Source organism: Arvicola amphibius, chromosome 8, assembly GCF_903992535.2.
Source record: "Arvicola amphibius chromosome 8, mArvAmp1.2, whole genome shotgun sequence".
NCBI classification, from domain to species: Eukaryota; Metazoa; Chordata; class Mammalia; order Rodentia; family Cricetidae; genus Arvicola; species Arvicola amphibius.
In genome coordinates, this window is record NC_052054.1 from 116277753 (window position 1) to 116294140 (window position 16388).

General features: G+C 47.3%; 2 protein-coding genes across 7 annotated transcripts; one reads left to right on the forward strand and one right to left on the reverse strand.

Moving 5' to 3' along the window:
* The first annotated feature begins 13 nt into the window (after nucleotides 1-13).
* Glb1l (galactosidase beta 1 like) lies at nucleotides 14-11101 on the forward strand. Of its 4 annotated transcripts, none has more exons than XM_038340343.2 (17): nucleotides 14-44; nucleotides 1374-1522; nucleotides 1701-1867; nucleotides 2078-2228; nucleotides 2526-2586; nucleotides 6026-6120; nucleotides 6218-6392; nucleotides 6470-6528; nucleotides 6627-6748; nucleotides 6846-6886; nucleotides 7076-7194; nucleotides 7470-7544; nucleotides 7657-7746; nucleotides 7884-7997; nucleotides 8436-8567; nucleotides 8770-8985; nucleotides 9140-11101. In XM_038340343.2, the coding sequence occupies exons 2-17, from the start codon at nucleotides 1457-1459 to the stop codon at nucleotides 9401-9403; spliced, it is 1947 nt and encodes a 648-aa protein (XP_038196271.1). In that variant the 5' UTR covers nucleotides 14-44; nucleotides 1374-1456; the 3' UTR covers nucleotides 9404-11101. The 4 variants fall into 4 exon arrangements, with proteins under 4 accessions (XP_038196271.1, XP_038196272.1, XP_038196273.1 ...); XM_038340344.2 differs by having other exon boundaries at nucleotides 1386-1522; XM_038340345.2 differs by lacking the exon at nucleotides 14-44 and adding an exon at nucleotides 53-247.
* On the reverse strand, nucleotides 9500-16292 carry Ankzf1 (ankyrin repeat and zinc finger peptidyl tRNA hydrolase 1). Of its 3 annotated transcripts, none has more exons than XM_038340340.1 (14): nucleotides 16035-16292; nucleotides 15747-15924; nucleotides 14177-14283; nucleotides 13878-13980; nucleotides 13568-13761; nucleotides 13091-13203; nucleotides 12862-13009; nucleotides 12440-12668; nucleotides 12165-12308; nucleotides 10764-11244; nucleotides 10513-10624; nucleotides 10247-10375; nucleotides 10031-10116; nucleotides 9500-9841 (listed from the first exon to the last, which is right to left on the reverse strand). In XM_038340340.1, the coding sequence occupies exons 2-14, from the start codon at nucleotides 15892-15894 to the stop codon at nucleotides 9718-9720; spliced, it is 2118 nt and encodes a 705-aa protein (XP_038196268.1). In that variant the 5' UTR covers nucleotides 15895-15924; nucleotides 16035-16292; the 3' UTR covers nucleotides 9500-9717. The 3 variants fall into 3 exon arrangements, with proteins under 3 accessions (XP_038196268.1, XP_038196267.1, XP_038196269.1); XM_038340339.1 differs by having other exon boundaries at nucleotides 10247-10414; XM_038340341.1 differs by lacking the exon at nucleotides 12165-12308 and having other exon boundaries at nucleotides 10247-10414.
* Between the last annotated feature and the right edge of the window lie 96 nt (nucleotides 16293-16388).

Sequence of the window (16388 nt, forward strand, 5' to 3'; positions counted from 1 at the left end):
AGTCCGCGTCGAAGTAACGGCCCGCCGTATCCTAGCAATAAGAGGTAGCGGTAGCAAGAGGATGTGGGGACCCGGAAGTGAGAGGCGGGGGCCCGGCTAGACCTGGGGGCGTGGAATGGTTTCTGTATCTCCCCGAGGGTTCCCACTTGGCCTTCAGTAAGGGTCAAGACGCAGGGACTTGTACCAAAGGGGAGCAAAGCCGGGCTCTACCTGAGGCCCCTAGGACTTCCGTCTCCCAATGTCGGAGGTAGGAGGCCTCATACCTCCCGCGCGTTGGAGTCAGAAAGTAGCCTACTACAGTCTAGCTTGGAGAAGGGTCCAGGGAGGGATTGGTGCTGGCCCTTAGATGCCTGGAGGTCTGATCCGTAGCACTTTCAGACCTCTGGCCTGTGTTCCATTGCCTTAGCTAGTGTCGGAGTGCTCCTTTGAACCAGAGGGCCAGTTTCTAAGTCTGGTCCTAATGGTCACACATTAGTGTGACCTCCAGGAAGTCATTTCGCCTCTCAGATTCTCACTCTTCCCCGCTGTAAGACAGAAGTACCTAGGGCTAAGTAAGGGTTGTGAATTATGAGGCAAAACTGACTAGTTCCAATCCCAGTTCTGTTGAACTAATTCAATTCATTTTCCTCGTGTGTAAGATGAGAATGATAATTATTTCCTGACTTTTTTCAAGATTAAATGAAATGTCTTTCGTATATTATATGACACATAGCCTTCAATATGTGTCAATAAACAGAAATCGTCGTATTTTCTACCCGGATTCTTACATCTACAGTTGTGAAGGCAGGAAAAATGGACATTTGGATTTCCAAGTCTTTGCACTATGCAGTTTGTTTTACATCTCTTGCCTAGACAGGCAGATAGATAGATAGATAGATAGATAGATAGATAGATAGATAGATAGATATAGATATAGATATATATAGATATAGATATTGGAAAGGGGTGCATCTCCAAAAAAAAAAAAAGTGACCAAACAGACTCCTTGCAACCCAGTTATCCCTTTTCATAGTCGTGATCACCATGAAGATTTTCTACGTTTTTCACTCTCTTAACCTGTTTTAGCCCTTAGTTCTCATTCATATGGCCACTCATATAAATTTAACCTGATATGTGCCAGATTCTTTGCTAATCATGAAGATACGAGACACCCTACAGAGTTCAGTGTAGAAAGTCTGGGGTAAGACCCGGGATTCTGCATTCCTAACAAGCTTCCAAGTGATGTGATGAAGCCAACTAGCGAACAGCACTTTGAGTAGCAAAATGTAGAGGATTTTAAAAACTAGCCGGTGGTGGGTGGCTGCAGGCAAAAGGCAAAGTCCGGGTTAACGGCCTGAAAACTTGAGGTGGTCTCCGCCCCTTTGTTTGCTGAGGTTCCCTCCCAGGAATCCGCCACGTGACGGGTGGGGCAGCCCTCCCAGAGCAGAAGAACCCTTTAAGGGCTGTGGCTGCGAAGATGCCGCCTGACCTGCCTTCCCTGCCGCTGCGGCTTGTGATACTGCTATTGCTGCTACTATCCCAGGTAAACTGAGAGGTCCAACTGCCTGTCTGGGTGTCGAGGGGGGGAGGGGGGGGAGGGAAACAGAACCGGCAGAAGAGAGATGGTTAACCACCAACAGGGCCAGTTCAATCTCTTAAGCACTTGGTAGACACTGACCCTCGCTCCAGACCTCTGCTGAGCCAGGCTTTCTCTCTTGCAGACAGAGGCTCGCTCCTTTGTAGTGGATCGGCAACATGACAGATTCCTCCTGGACGGGGTCCCGTTCCGCTATGTTTCTGGCAGCCTGCATTACTTTCGCGTACCGCGGGTACTTTGGGCCGACCGGCTTCTCAAGATGCGTTTGAGCGGCCTCAATGCTGTACAGTTGTAAGAAGTGCTCTGAGCGCTTGGCGGTCACTCTTTCTTAGAAATGGGTCCCCAGGAAAACAGACTGGGTTTGAAAAGGGTTTGAGCTCCAGGACTTCTCAGGCAAGGGTGGGAAAGGGCTTCCCAGAACCTCCTCCTTGCCATTTCTTTCTCTGCAAATCCTGAGTCCCCTAGTTCCCTCTGGGTCCTGTTAACGTCTTCCTTTCTCAGTTACGTGCCCTGGAACTACCATGAGCCAGAGCCTGGGGTCTATAACTTTAACGGCAGCCGGGACCTCGTTGCCTTTTTGAATGAGGCAGCTAAAGCGAACCTGTTGGTCATTCTGAGACCAGGACCTTACATCTGTGCTGAGTGGGAGATGGTGAGTTAGCTGGAGAAGGGCGGAACTAAAGGTGAAGTAACTGTGGGGCTTCAAATACTCCTTTCTGCTCATATTCTAGGGGCCATTTCCAGCACTATACCCAGCTCTCTCTCTTCTTACCTTCCCCAATGCCCCCCCAAAGAAAACAAAGCTATCTGTAGCTCAAGGGGTAGCGTATCCTGTAATCCCAGCACTTAGGAAGCTGAGACAGGAAGACTGTTGTTCTTGAGGCTAGCCTGTGCTACAGAGAAACAAAACCCCTTTGTGCTTATGTGTTGCCTTCATGTTTTTCTCAAGGGAGGTCTCCCATCTTGGTTGCTTCGAAAACCTGATATTCATCTGAGAACCTCAGACCCAGGTGAGTTCAGACAAAGGATTGGAGTGCCTGAACAAGCCTCCCTCACTGGTGGTCACACATTTATTCCTTGCTTCTCGTCTAGCACAATGCTAGAGAGTGGGAACTGAGAGACTAGTCCCTGTGCACAGTAAACTTAGAATGAGGTGAGATGCCTAGCATGCACGCAATGCACACCTGCAAGCCCATCTACAAGGTAGAGACAGGAGAATCACGAGTTCAAGACCATCCTCTATAGTCTCAATCTGTCTCCATTTCCCCTTCCTCTAAGTGCTGGACTGTCCTGGATGCAGTATGTGGATATGTATCTTTTCTAATTTTGTTCTAAGTTTGGTAATCTTATCCATTTATGTGACAGAATTAACCCATGAAGTATCTAATCACTCTCAAATATGCAGCTTCCTCCTAAGACTTTCTGTATACATACTAAATCCTTATGTTGCTTCTCTATCTAGACAAACAAAAGGTGTAGTGATGTAACTGAAACTAAGTTTCTGGAATCTTCCCGCCTCAGCGAGTGGTGCTGCACCCTACCCGAGCACTCTAAACCCTGTAGTGCAACCCTGCACACCTCTCCTGCATTCACACTCTTTCGTGTCGCCCTGCATTCAGGCCATCAGGAAATCTTGTCAGTGTAACTCTCAATAGCATTGAACTTCATGATTGCCAGTCACTTCTTCTGGCCCAAACCTCCCCTCACTGGCATCTCAGCTGCACCCTCATTGCCCTTCCTGGTTTGCTTTCCCTCCTGTATAGTCTGTTCTTAGTACAGCAGCCAGTGAGCTTCTATGAAAATGGGCCAGTCATACATCTTGGATCATACCATATTTCCACCTAAACCTCCCTAATAAGCTCTCCTTTCATTCAGAATAGGAACTACATACTCCTTGAAACAATCCACTAGGCCCTAGGCTTGTCTTCCTGGTATCTGCTGCACTGCCTTGCTCACTTGCCCAGCCACACTGCCCTCAATGCTTGCCAGCCTCAGGTTCTAGGACCTTTGCATGTGGTGTTCCCGCAGCACCTCTGCAGAAATCACCTTCGGTGATACTTCCTGCCACCTAAATTTTAAGCATCCCATACTGAACTATCCTATGCTTCCTTTCCTGTCTTGTAGTTTCTCTCAGGTGTTTATCTACCTCCACTCGTAGAAAGAGAATTCACAAGACAGAGGCTTTTTTTTTTTTCTGTTTCCTTCCCTTCTATATACCCAGAACAGTGCTTGAAGCGTAGTAAGCACCCATAAATATTTGTTGAACGAATAAATGTGGTTTTATATGTGCTTGGATGGACCTCCTTTATGTGAAACATAAAAAGAAAAATAATTAGGGAGAGATTGCTCAGCAGCTAAGAGCTTTGACAGCTCTTCCAGAGGTCCTGAGTTCATTTCCCAGCAACCACATAGTGGCTCACAGCCATCTTTATAATGAGTTCCAGTGCCCTCTTCTGGCCTGTAGGTGTACATACAGATACAACGCCATATGAACAAAAAAGAGAAAAGAATTAGTTTAAGATTTTTAAAAAATAGGCGTGGTGGCACATGTCTTTAATCCCAGCACTTGGGTGACAAAGGCACGCATGTATCTATGAGTTCAAGGCCACCCTGGTCCACATAGAAAATTCTAGGCCAGTCACGGCTAGCTTATAAGACTTTTTTTCAAACAAAAAAGAATTAAAAAATAATGTTTATGGGCTGGGTCAACAAGTAAAGGTACTCGCTGCCAATGCTGCCGGCCTGAGTTTGATTCCCTTGGGTGCATGTGGTAAAGGAGAGATCCAACTTCTGCAAGTTATCCTTTGACTTCAACAAGCATGCCATGGCTTGAGTACACACACACACACACACACACACACACACACTAAATATCATTACAAACTTCTTTTAAGACAGGTGGTGTCTTAAAACACCATTAATCCTAGAGCTTGGGAGGCAGAGGCAGGCGGATCTCTGTGAGTTCAAGGCCAGTCTGATTTATATAGTGAGTTCCAAGACAGTCAGGGCTACATAGGAAGACCCTGTCTATTAAAAAAGAAAAAGATTAAGGCATAAGTAAAGATGCCTGTCACCAAGTCTAATGACCAGAGTTTGATATTTGGGACCCAAATGGTAGGAGAAAGTTGACTCCTGAAGGTTAACTTTCATTCGTGTGCCACCACACCACATGCATTTATACACACACACACACACACACACACACACACACACACACACACACACACACACACTCACACTCACACACACACACACACTCACACACACACTCACACACACACTCACACACACACTCACACTCACACACACACACACTCACACACACACATATACACACACACTCACACACACACTCACACACACACACTCACACACTCACACACACACACTCACACACACACACACTCACACACACACACACTCACACTCATTCATGTCAGTGTTACTCTCAACAACACTGAATTTAACCACTTCTGGTTAACTATTGCTATCTGCTGGTCTAAACACCCCTCAGCTGTCATATCATAATAGCATATACATACACATATAAATAAATAAATGCAAATTTAAAAATATGAGCATAAAGAATTGAGGCATAAATTAACATCAGCTAGAGAAAGGGGGATAGGACAGAAATGTCAGAAAGAGGAAATAAGATGCATGAAGGTGTTTGAAGGGGAAACATAAAAGTAGTAAATAGGAGTTGAGAATTTAAGACATGAAATCACAGAGACTGTTCATTAGATAAGAGTCCATACAAGCCAAACGCTACTTTTCTGTGAAATTTCACAGCACTCTTTGGTGTAAGCTGATTATTTATGTGTTTAGCCTGTTTTCTTACGTGGAGTCTTCGGAAACACTCTAGTTTCCTGTACTCCTAGAGTCTCCACTGAGAGTCATTGCTCCTGAGTCTAGGTCCATCAGAGCCCTGACTTCTAGAGAAGCCAGATTTGACTTCCAGCCCCCATGTGGTGGCTTGTGACCATCTGTAACTACAGTTCCAGGGGAGCCAGTGCCCTCGTCTGGCCTCCTCTGCAGTCACCAAGCACATGGTACAAAGACACAACATGCAGGCAAAACATTCATACACATAAAATAATAAATAAAGACAATAGAATTTTTTTTTTTTGGTTTTTCGAGACAGGGTTTCTCTGTAGCTTTGAAGCCTATCCTGGAACTTGTAGACCAGGCTGGTCTCGAACTCACAGAGATCCGCCTGCCTCTGCCTCCCGAGTGCTGGGATTAAAGGCGTGCACCACCACTGCCCGGCTAAGACAATAGAATTTTAAAAGGGTCACTGCTCTCTAGGTTCATTTGTGAGCCAGGGAAAGGGAAGCTACAGCCAGGAGTGTAGCACCTAGCACTCTGGAGACTGTCAAGGATGCTGGGGGAGGGGCTGGGAGCATCCAGTGGTCCCTAATGAGTAGAGCACATTGCTCCTTCCTTTAGCTTTCCTTGCTGCTGTGGACTCCTGGTTCAACATCTTGCTACCCAAGATATATCCATTTCTCTACCACAATGGGGGCAACATCATTAGCATTCAGGTATGAATGGGAAGTGGACTGGGCAAGAGAAGTGGGTACATGGTATCCTTAACCTTCATTACCTCACAGCCGGGACACTCTCTTTGCTTTTTGGCAGGTGGAGAATGAATATGGTAGCTACAGGGCCTGCGACTTCAAGTATATGAGACACTTGGCTGGCCTCTTCCGGGCATTACTAGGAGACAAGATCTTGCTCTTCACCACAGATGGGCCTCAAGGACTCAAATGTGGTTCCCTCCCGGGACTCTATACCACTATAGATTTTGGCCCAGGTCTCCTAGACAAAGGTTGGGAGTGGTGTCTGGGCACCTCTGTGATATTTGTTTTTTACCCTTGTTTCTTTTTGCAGCTGACAACATTACCAAAATATTTTCCTTGCTTCGGAATTATGAACCCCATGGGCCATTGGTGAGGGGCCATAAGGAAGGGGATCAGAAAAATGACCTGCCTGGAATGGGACCAGTTCTGTTCCCACCTCACATGGCCCCTTTCACTTCTCCCTCTAGGTGAACTCTGAGTACTATACAGGCTGGCTGGATTACTGGGGCCAGAACCACTCCACCCGCTCCAGCCTGGACATAGCCCAAGGACTGGAAAAGATCCTCCAGTTGGGAGCCAGTGTGAACATGTAACTGGGGACACAATGATGTTCCTGGGAGTTGGGGTTTTGAGTTAAGATTTCATGTGTCCGACTTCGTCCTTTCTCCCACCTATCCCCACTTTAGGTACATGTTCCATGGAGGTACTAACTTTGGATACTGGAATGGTGAGAACCGTCCCTGTGGTGGAAGCAGGGAGGGAACAAGGAGCTGAAATCTCAGGCTGGACAGATTAGGGTGTCTAGAAGCTGTGTGTTACTACCGCTTTCCCTCTAGTCACAAGGCTTTCTGCACAAAGCTCTTGGCTTAGAACTTATCGCCTAAGATGTTGAATTAATTAAATTACTTTAACCCAGGTGCCGATGAGAAGGGACGCTTCCTTCCAATTACTACCAGCTACGACTATGATGCACCCATATCTGAAGCAGGGGATCTCACACCTAAGTTTTTTGCACTTCGAAATGTCATCAGCAAGGTGCCCTTTTATTAACTGGGGAGAAGGGAGAATGTCCATATTGTTAAGGAACCTTACAAACTGGTGGTGTCTGTCTGGGTAACAGGGCCCTCCTAGCAATCCATGAAGCATTTACCACTCATATAGGATCATCTGGGGGAATTATACGCATGTGAAAAATTATAGGGTCTTCATGGCTCCCTGCAGCCCGTCCCTGGGTTCCAGGTCAAGAACCTTCTTTTAGGGCCTTGGATTATTTTGGTTTTCCTATGACTACTGAGAGAATTTGGGCTCAGTTCCAGGAAATTCCTTTGGGACCTTTACCTCCCCCCAGCCCCAAGATGAAACTTGGACCTCTGACTATGAACCCGGTAAGTTTCTCCTCCTCTTTCCTGATCATATACCATTGTTTTCTGAATCACTTATTCTGAGCAGCCCTCAATTCAGACACTTAGCAGTTTGGTTGCCCCTTTTTCCTCACAGGATGGGAATTTGCTGTCTTTCCTAGACTTTCTCTGTCCCCATGGCCCCATCCGTTCAGTTTTGCCGTTGACATTTGAGGCTGTCAAGCAGGTAAGGCATAAACTCACATCTGATGGGAATGGCAGACTCTTTGAATAGCTACAGCCAAAAGTTCCTCTAGCTACCAATCTTCCTCAGTGTCCGTCCTTATCACCAGTTCATCTAAGGTGCCCATTCTCTGTATCTAGGACCATGGCTTTATGCTCTACCGGACCTATCTGACTTTCACTGTTTTTGAACCAACACCATTCTGGGTGCCAAATAATGGAGTTCATGACCGTGCCTATGTGATGGTGGATGGGGTAAGAACCTAAGTCCCAACCAACTTATTATCTCAGTTCCTTCCCTTCCCCCAAACCCTATAGCTTTACAGTTTCCCCATTTCTAGCCCTTTCTCACCTGTTTGCCCACATGGACAGAGGTCAGGTTAGCATCTAGGATGAGGAAGAATGTGATTAAGGATGGTTTTACCCAGGGATGTAGTGGGGCACACATGCATTCCCAGCATTCAGCAGGCTGCAGGAGGGAAGTCACATGGGCTGTATAGTGAGTTTGGGCAGTCTGGACTACATAGAGACCCTGTCTCAAGAAAGCAGAGTACCGGAATGGTAGATTACCAACAAGATGAGTACATCGTCCCCCAAATGAAGTGTTCTAGTGTAATTCACTATTCAGTTCACTAGTGGCCAAGAACTGAATGCTGTGCCTTTGCCTTACTAGAGCCCATCTATTATCCACAGGTATTCAAGGGTATTCTGGAACGGAACTTGAAACAGGAACTATATTTGACTGGGAAAGTGGGCACCAAGCTGGATATATTGCTAGAGAATATGGGGAGGCTCAGTTTTGGGTCTAACCACAGTGACTTCAAGGTAAGCTGGTTTTGCCTATTCTTCCCCAGTACTGACCACCTCTTGGAGAACAGGGCCTAATGGAAGAACTCCATCCTTAGGCTTAGACAGAGAACAGTGCTTGAGGATGTGGACATGGCCAGTTACATTCCAGAGCTCGGCTGGGGATAGAGTAGGCCCTTGTGTGGACTCGGGAAATCACTTCTCATTTGTTTCCCCACAGGGCCTGTTAGAAGCACCACTTCTTGGGCAGACACTCCTCACTGAGTGGATTATGTTCCCTCTCAAGATTGATAAGCTTATAAGGTGGTGGTTCCCCCTGCAGCTGGTGAAAAGAGCACAGCCTCAAGTTTTTTCTGTTCCTGCCTTCTATTCCACAACATTTTCGGTGTTAGGCAAACTTGGAGACACGTTTCTGCATCTATCTGGATGGACCAAGGTATTGCTAATGGTGGTAGTTGAAGTGTGGGGGGCACATTATAAGAAAAACAATCTGGGACTAGAAATTCTTGATCTGATTAGAAGTCTGGAAGGGGCAATTCCACCCCATGGAAAGCTAATCCTTTGTTTTTCCACTCCATCCCTTCTCCCAGGGTCAAGTATGGATCAATGGGTTTAACTTGGGCCGGTACTGGACAAAGCGGGGTCCACAGCAGACCCTCTATGTGCCAAGACATCTGCTGCTTAATAGATCGATCAACAAAGTCACATTGCTGGAGCTAGAAAACATGCCGCGTGAGCCCAAAATCCAATTTTTGGATAAGCCTATCCTCAATAGCACTTTGCACTGGGGCTATACCTATTTTCTCTCAGAAACACAAAGTTCATATGAACCAATGGAGTTAAGTGGGCACTGAAAGAAAGATGACCTTTGAATCTGAGACACAGGGCAAGATCCTTTGGTACTGGTCACAGTGGCCATAAAGAATCAAAGGCTACAATCTCACCGAATGTACGTACAGATACAGTTTTCTTGCCAAACTTTATTGTGATTAAAATTCCAAAGACAGTACTGGCTCCACACACCTCTGTGGCCCTGGCTTTGCCCTTGTTCCTGAGTGTCCTTCACCCCCATCTTCCACATAACCTTGAGCTTCATGAGGAGGAAAAAAACTCTAGGTCTGAATGTGTCCTCTCAGGGCCTAGAGTTGCCCCAGGTGGCTATAAGAAATCAGGAAGAAGACCTCCCTGCCTGACTGCGATGGTCTCGAAGGCAACGTGTGGAGCAGAAAGAGAAGTCGAGGTAGTGAAAGGGAATGAGGCCTTGGAGGGACACTCCACAACTCCAACAGCGTCTGAACAAAAGAAAAAAAAAAATGACTGGACAGGTACCACACAAACTTTCCCCAGCCCGTAAAGGGCCCAGGGAATCTCAAATTCCCTCCGTGACCCTATTCAACACCATGAAGACACTTGTCCTCCTTACCCCAAGTGACTCCTACTACACGAAGCCCACCCTCTCACTCATCCCCTGACCCCCATACCCAGCTTTGCCAACTGCAGAGTCAGGAACTGAAGGGCTCGGGGCTCCCAACTGGGCAGCAAGTCGGCGCTCTGCAGCCAGAGCTCTCTGAAAAACAGAGCATATGTTAAAGAAGAGTCCCAGAGGTGAACAGCACGCCCAGGAAATGACAGCTCAATTCGGGGAGTCAAGGTAGGCTCTTATGGAAGCCTCGCAGTGCAAGACTCAATGGCCTCACCTTCTCTCGGTCACTGAGAGCAGCAAATCGCCGTTGCTCTTCTTGCTCCTGTTCCTCCTGCTCCCTCTGCTTCTGCCGCTGTTGCTCCCGCTGCCGTCGAGCTGCCTTCTGCTCCTTTTTCTTTGTAGCCTGCCGGGCCTCCATTTCATGAGTTAGTGGCCCTGGCACCTAGAGGATTTCCCAAAAATATTGCAAAACTACAAGTAGAAAGGACCTAGTGAGGATCTCTGAAGCCCTCCCACTCTGTAGCTCCTTTTCCAGCTCACCCGAGCCTTGTTGTAATCAAAAGCATCAGGATTCTTCTCCATGAACCTTCGGAATTCATTACGTGTTGATTTGTCAGCTGCTACGGTATAAGGTGGCCGACCCCTAGCATCCCTAAGGACAAAAACCCAAAACCGAGTTCAACTTGCCTCCTGCTTTTCCTAGCATCACCCAAGGAAACAGTATCGGGTGCCAACGGGAGCTGCTACATTACGCTCTCTAATCCTAACTGGCTCAGGATGGAGATACTTACTGCACAGTGGGGTCAGCGCCTGCCTCCAGCAGCAGGCGAACTACTGAGCTTCTTCCAGCTGCGGCTGCTGCGTGCAGGAGAGTAAAGCCACCAGAGCCCAATGGGGCACTGAGTAGGGACAGAACTCCAGAGTCTACAGGCCCAGGAGGTAGCTGCTGCTTTAGCACCTCAACTTCCCCAGCTCGGCAAGCAGATAGAAGCATATCCCAGAGCTCTGGCTGACCAGGGGCTTTGGCCTCATCAACCAAACTGTCCAGTGGGGCTGCAACCACTTGGTCTGGCTGTGGCAATGGTGCATCTTCTTGAGGTTGCTGAAGAGAAGTCACATGTGTCCCACACTGCTGGTCTTGATTTCTCTCCTTCTTTTTCCTCCTCCTCCGCTTGGGCAATACGTCAAATTCACGAAGATCCAGGGTCCCCAGTGTCAATTCTACTAGCTCCAACTCTACTTGGGAACCATCTTCTTCCTGAGACTCTGAATCTAGAAAAGAATATGATAATAGATCCATCTAAGGAATAGGGAGAGGGTAGAAGGATGTGGACATCCTCAGATGGGTTTACATTTATAAAAAGATACTCAGATCATCCTGAAATGAAGTGTTTTTATTCTGTCCCTGGACTTTCCCAGTGAACACCATTAGGACAAAGTAGAAGAAAGCACTACCATGGTGGTGCACACTTTTACTCCTAGCACTTGGGAGGCAAAGGTAAGTGGATCTCTGTGAGTTCAAGGCTAGCCTGATCTACAAAGAGAGTTCCAGGACAACCAGAGCTGTAGCTCTGTAGTGAGGCCCTGTCTCAAAAAAGAAAAAAAAAGAGTAGAGGAAAGCAACTCTTAGCCCAAAGCACAGTACCCAATCAAACTCAACAAATTCTCTCCATGCTAAGTACCAGGACTATATCTATGAGCAGTAATAAGGTTTGGCAAGGTCACTAGCATGTCTCAGTTGATGGATGTGTTAGTGTATGCCTTGTAGTGCCAGCATTCGGAAACTGGAGGCAGAAGGACAGTGAGTTCAAGATCAGCCTGGGCTACATAGAGAGCTCCAGGCCAGCCTGGGCTAGGCAACAAAGACCCTGCCTCAATAAGGAAGTAACTTGGTGTGGTGGCTCATGGGTATAATCCCAGCCATTTGGGAGGCTGAGACAGGAAGACTATCATGATTTCAGGGCAGTGTGGGCTACACAGTGAGTTCTAGACCAGCCAGGGCTAAAATGAGACTGTCTCAGAACAACATACCTTATTTTATAAACAGATGCTGGTAGAGATGAGTGGATGGGTGTGGGTACAGTTTAAAGGCTCACCTATCAATTGGTAGATGGGTCAGTTATAAAAATTGGCCATGCATTTCCAAGGCAGACATGCAGATATATTTGACAATTGCCAGATGGTGCTCAAACCTTGCTTGAGTGATTCTTCATCCTGCCCAAGTGCCTTATTTTCATCATTGGGGACCTTTGTTTTCTCTTTATCAGTAGCCTTTTTCCTCTCCTCTCTTACTGGCTCAGGTGAATGAAATCTGACCATTTCTCGAGGGTCTTCATCTGCCATGAAACGAAATAGTCTTTCTCAAACTTAAGTGTGAAGAAGCCAGCCCAGGTCAACTAGGCTGCAGTTCACAGGCTGGAAAACCGCTGGTCTATACGGGTCTATGTATGAGGCCTGGGATACTCACCATACACCTGCAAGGTGGTCAGCTTATGGAGCACACGCTGAAGCTCTCCAAAAGTGGGTCTTCGGGTAGTAAGGGGGATAGCCCAAAGTCGGGAGTCATTCCTTTGCAAGGGTGCCCCCTGGCCTCCAAAGAACAAGGACCGGCCAGAGCGTGGGGCACGTATCAGTATTGCTTCTGCCTCCCTCAGTGCATTAGCCCAGGTTGGCCCTGCCAGCAGGTCACGAACATCCTGAAGAAAGTAATTCTACTTAGCAGCCTGTCTTCACCTGCTCCAAACAAAACAATGGCCGTCTGATCACATGCAGGGAGTGGGAGCAAGCGTGAGAATATTCATAGAGAGCCTTATTCTATTGTCCACCCAGAAAACTAGCAAGACTGAGAGATCAGAGGACTATCACAGAGATTCGTGAGACCTAACTCACCTTATACAGCATGGCTTCATTGTAACGCCTCAAGCTGGCTCCAGCAGAACGTGATGCCCTACCCTGGGCATCCTGAAGCCCCTGCGCTGTGCCCCGCTTGGCCCGCACAGTATAGCGGTGAAAGGTTTTGTGTGTCACCACTTCACTTCTGTAGGCGGCACAAACGCAGTACTGGAGAGCAGCTCTCAGGTTAACAGGTCCATCCTTACCCCAGGCAACACCCTCTCACCCTTGAAAAACTGCACCAGCAAAATGCCCAGCTGCAGCCATGAGCACCACGTAGTATCTGGTACCTCCACTTTGCAGGTTCTGTATCAGCAATTCTGCTTCTTCTGGGGGAACCTATATGACAAATGCAACAGCAACATTTCATGTGATGCATACATTAAGAACAAAAAACCACGTGTTACACTTGCGTTATCTCTTTTATTACAACTACCTTCACCTCATTCCCATTTCACAACGAAGGATGTTTGAGATTTGGAGAGGTAGTGATAGAAGATGGGAATGGTAGAATCACAGTTTAGACTTAATCCCCTTACATTTGACCCTTCCAATATTCTGGCCAGTTTCAATTAAAGACGATGCTGTCAGGTACGGCGGCCTACCCCAAGAGGAAGGGGGAATAAGACATGCACTGGCTAAAGGAGACAGCGACAGAGTGTATGAGAGCAGAGACGATCACACAGCCTGCACTGTGACTTGCCTGGTGAGGGCCTAGGACACAGCGATAAGCGTAAAAAAACTGGCCCTGGGCATTTTTGAAAAGGACCCGATGTGGGTAGAATCCTCGTGGTCGGTTAGGTTTCTCAAACTCAGCTCTCCCCTCATCCAGTGTCGGCAAGTCCTCTTCACTAGAGGAGTCTGAGTCTTCTGAACCTGAAATACTGGAAAGATCTCCTGCAGACCGATAAAGGACACAGAAGTCTGACAGTCACACCATGTTTGACCTTTCTTCACACCCCATGGCAACTCTTCCACCCCCACCTCCTGCTCCCATACATAGATAGCATTACCTGTCGAACTTTGCTTTTCAAAGTCCAAAGCAGACAGGGCAGGCTTGTTCTTGAGACGTTGCTTTAGGTTAAAGCGATGCCAATCGAGTTTATAATGTTCTCTCTGGTGTGAAGGAAAAGGGAGGAGAAGGTAAAAAGACATTCTACCTTGGCGCTGTACAGTAAGCAAAGCTAGTCACAGAACTCTAGGAAGTTTAACCAGGTAGCACCAAGTGCATTAGACAAAGCAGAGTCTACCTCATCCCACCCATCAGGACACATCTGCTGCTAATGGCTAGCCCTACACCCTTGCCTTTTACCTGTTCCTGGTGGTTCTGGAAGACCTGGTCACAGGCTGAACAAAATAATTTCTCTGAAATATCCAGAGAACTTGGGGATACTTTTCTTCCTGAACTTGTGCTCTCTCCTGAACAGAAGAAAAGGGTAATTGAAAGTAGAAAGTGAACCTACAGTACCTAGAACTATACCAAATACCTATTAAAAAGATAATACAGGAGAAAAAGATAGCATGGCCTTGCCTTCCAAGAATTTATGATCTGGCAAATATGAAATAAATGATGATACAGTGTTTTGTATAATAAATATACTTTTAATCTTTTTCTTTTTGGTGTTGGGGCTTTAAGACCTCACGCATCTTTTGTTTGTTTGTTTGTTTGTTTGTTTTTGGAGGCAGGGTTTCTCTGTGTTGCTTTGGAGCCAGTCCTGGAACTAGCTCTTGTAGACCAGGCTGGCCTTGAACTCACAGAGATCCACCTGTCTCTGCCTCAAAAAAAAAATCCAAGAAGACCCTGTCTCAAAACCAAACCAAAACATTGATTCGGATAATGGGCAACCCATTACACCCCCCTTGCTCCCAATAGTGAACTTGTGGATGTACATAGTGGCCTCTCTGAGGATGAGCAAGCATACACCCAGGAATACAAATCCATGGAGAGTCTTTCACCACATCTTGATACCTAAGCAAAACCTTACTTCAAGGTGTCTTAAAGAAAACTGGACTTCAGCTCCCTACCCAGTAAGCCCTAAGATAATACTTCTGTAGTACTGGGGATGGAACTCAGGTCTACTACTGAGCTACATTCTCTAGCACTTAAGATTTTTTTCTTCTGTTTTTGTTTGTTTGTTGTTGTTGTTTGGTTTTGGAGACAGGGTTTCTGTGTAGCTTTAGAGTTTGCCCTGGAGCTTGCCCTGTAGACCAGGCTGGCTTTGAACTCACAGAGATCCACCTGCCTTTGCCTCCTGAGTGCTGGGATTAAAGGCCTGCACCCACCGCTCAGCTTGTTTTGTTTTTTTCTGACAAGGTCTCACTTTATAGTCTAGGTTGTTCTTGAACCCCCATTTCTCCTTCCTGCCTGTTTTCTAGGTGCTGGGATTACAGGTGTGTGCCACGACTCCCAGATTAAAATTACTTTTAACTATATAAAACCAGTTCCTGGATACTAATTTACATCTTATTGTTCCAATTACAATGGACAGACAACCTAAGAAAAGTGCAAGAAAACACAACCAAAGACTAACGTATAAAATCAGTAACTTTGTATTATTATAAACACAAGGGAATAGATCTGATTAGAGTCCACTTCAATTTTAAGCAGACCTAGGAACTGTGTTTTTTAAAGCAGTGGTATTAACGTGACGAGATATAAAAACTAGAGACTTATTTGGCGACAGTTCATGGGCCAGCGCTGTAAACTGCCCAAGGTTGAAATATGGGGGGGGGGGGGGGGGGGGAAGAGGGGTGTGTCCAACGGAAAGAACCAGTGTGGATTTCTAAGCTGGAAAATGACGGTGTGAAAGTCGGCCCAGTTGACAGACTCCACGGAACCCTGTGACGTTCTTCATAAGTCCGCCCCAAAGCATCCCGGATACCTGGGCAGGGAATACGCGACGCCCGGGCCAGAGCCTCCTCGGGAACTTGGCTCACCAGGCTCAAGCCCCGAACGAGTAGAGCTTCCGAGCTGAGGTCCAACAGTGAGACCGAGGCAGAAGCCAGGGCTGCACCTGGAGCCGGCGACATGGCTGAAGCAGAACAACTCAAAAGCAGCTCCTGGAGCAGAAACGGACGGGAGAAAGAGCCCTCCAGGACAAGATTCTACTGCCGAGTCTCCAGCCGCCCCGGCTTGGCCATCCTCACGCAGAGAACCCCTGGGCCCTCACCTGCTACCATGAATCAATTCTGCAGTAAACAGGTGAGGGTCTTACGGAAGTGAAACGAAGAGCACCCAGACCCCAATCGAGTCCAGCAGTTACCAGTCGGAGGCTACCCAAACGATCGACTAGCTCCGATGCTGATTGAACCTCGTCCCTCGGCCCCCGCCCTCAGAAGCCGCCACTAAGGACCCGAGAGCAGAGCCCCAAGGCACGTCAGCCGTTCGAAAGCTGGATTTCTGCAACACCGCAATCTGGTGGCTACGGAGCGGCGAAGGGGACACACAGAGGCGCCCGTAGCCCAACCCCGCACCTCGTAGAGCACACTATTGGCCCTCTGCTCTGCAAGACCCGCCTCCAACC

Coding starts and splice junctions, on each gene's coding strand:
- Glb1l (XM_038340343.2), top strand. CDS start 1,457: ATGCCGCCTGACCTGCCTTCCCTGCCGCTGCGGCTTGTGATACTGCTA. Junction 1,523..1,700: donor TATTGCTGCTACTATCCCAG/GTAAACTGAGAG, acceptor TCTCTCTTGCAG/ACAGAGGCTCGCTCCTTTGT. Junction 6,393..6,469: donor CACTATAGATTTTGGCCCAG/GTCTCCTAGACA, acceptor TTCTTTTTGCAG/CTGACAACATTACCAAAATA.
- Ankzf1 (XM_038340339.1), bottom strand. CDS start 15,894: ATGTCGCCGGCTCCAGGTGCAGCCCTGGCTTCTGCCTCGGTCTCACTG. Junction 14,284..15,746: donor GTCGCGTATTCCCTGCCCAG/GTATCCGGGATG, acceptor TCTTCTGTTCAG/GAGAGAGCACAAGTTCAGGA. Junction 13,762..13,877: donor TGAAAAGCAAAGTTCGACAG/GTAATGCTATCT, acceptor ATCGGTCTGCAG/GAGATCTTTCCAGTATTTCA.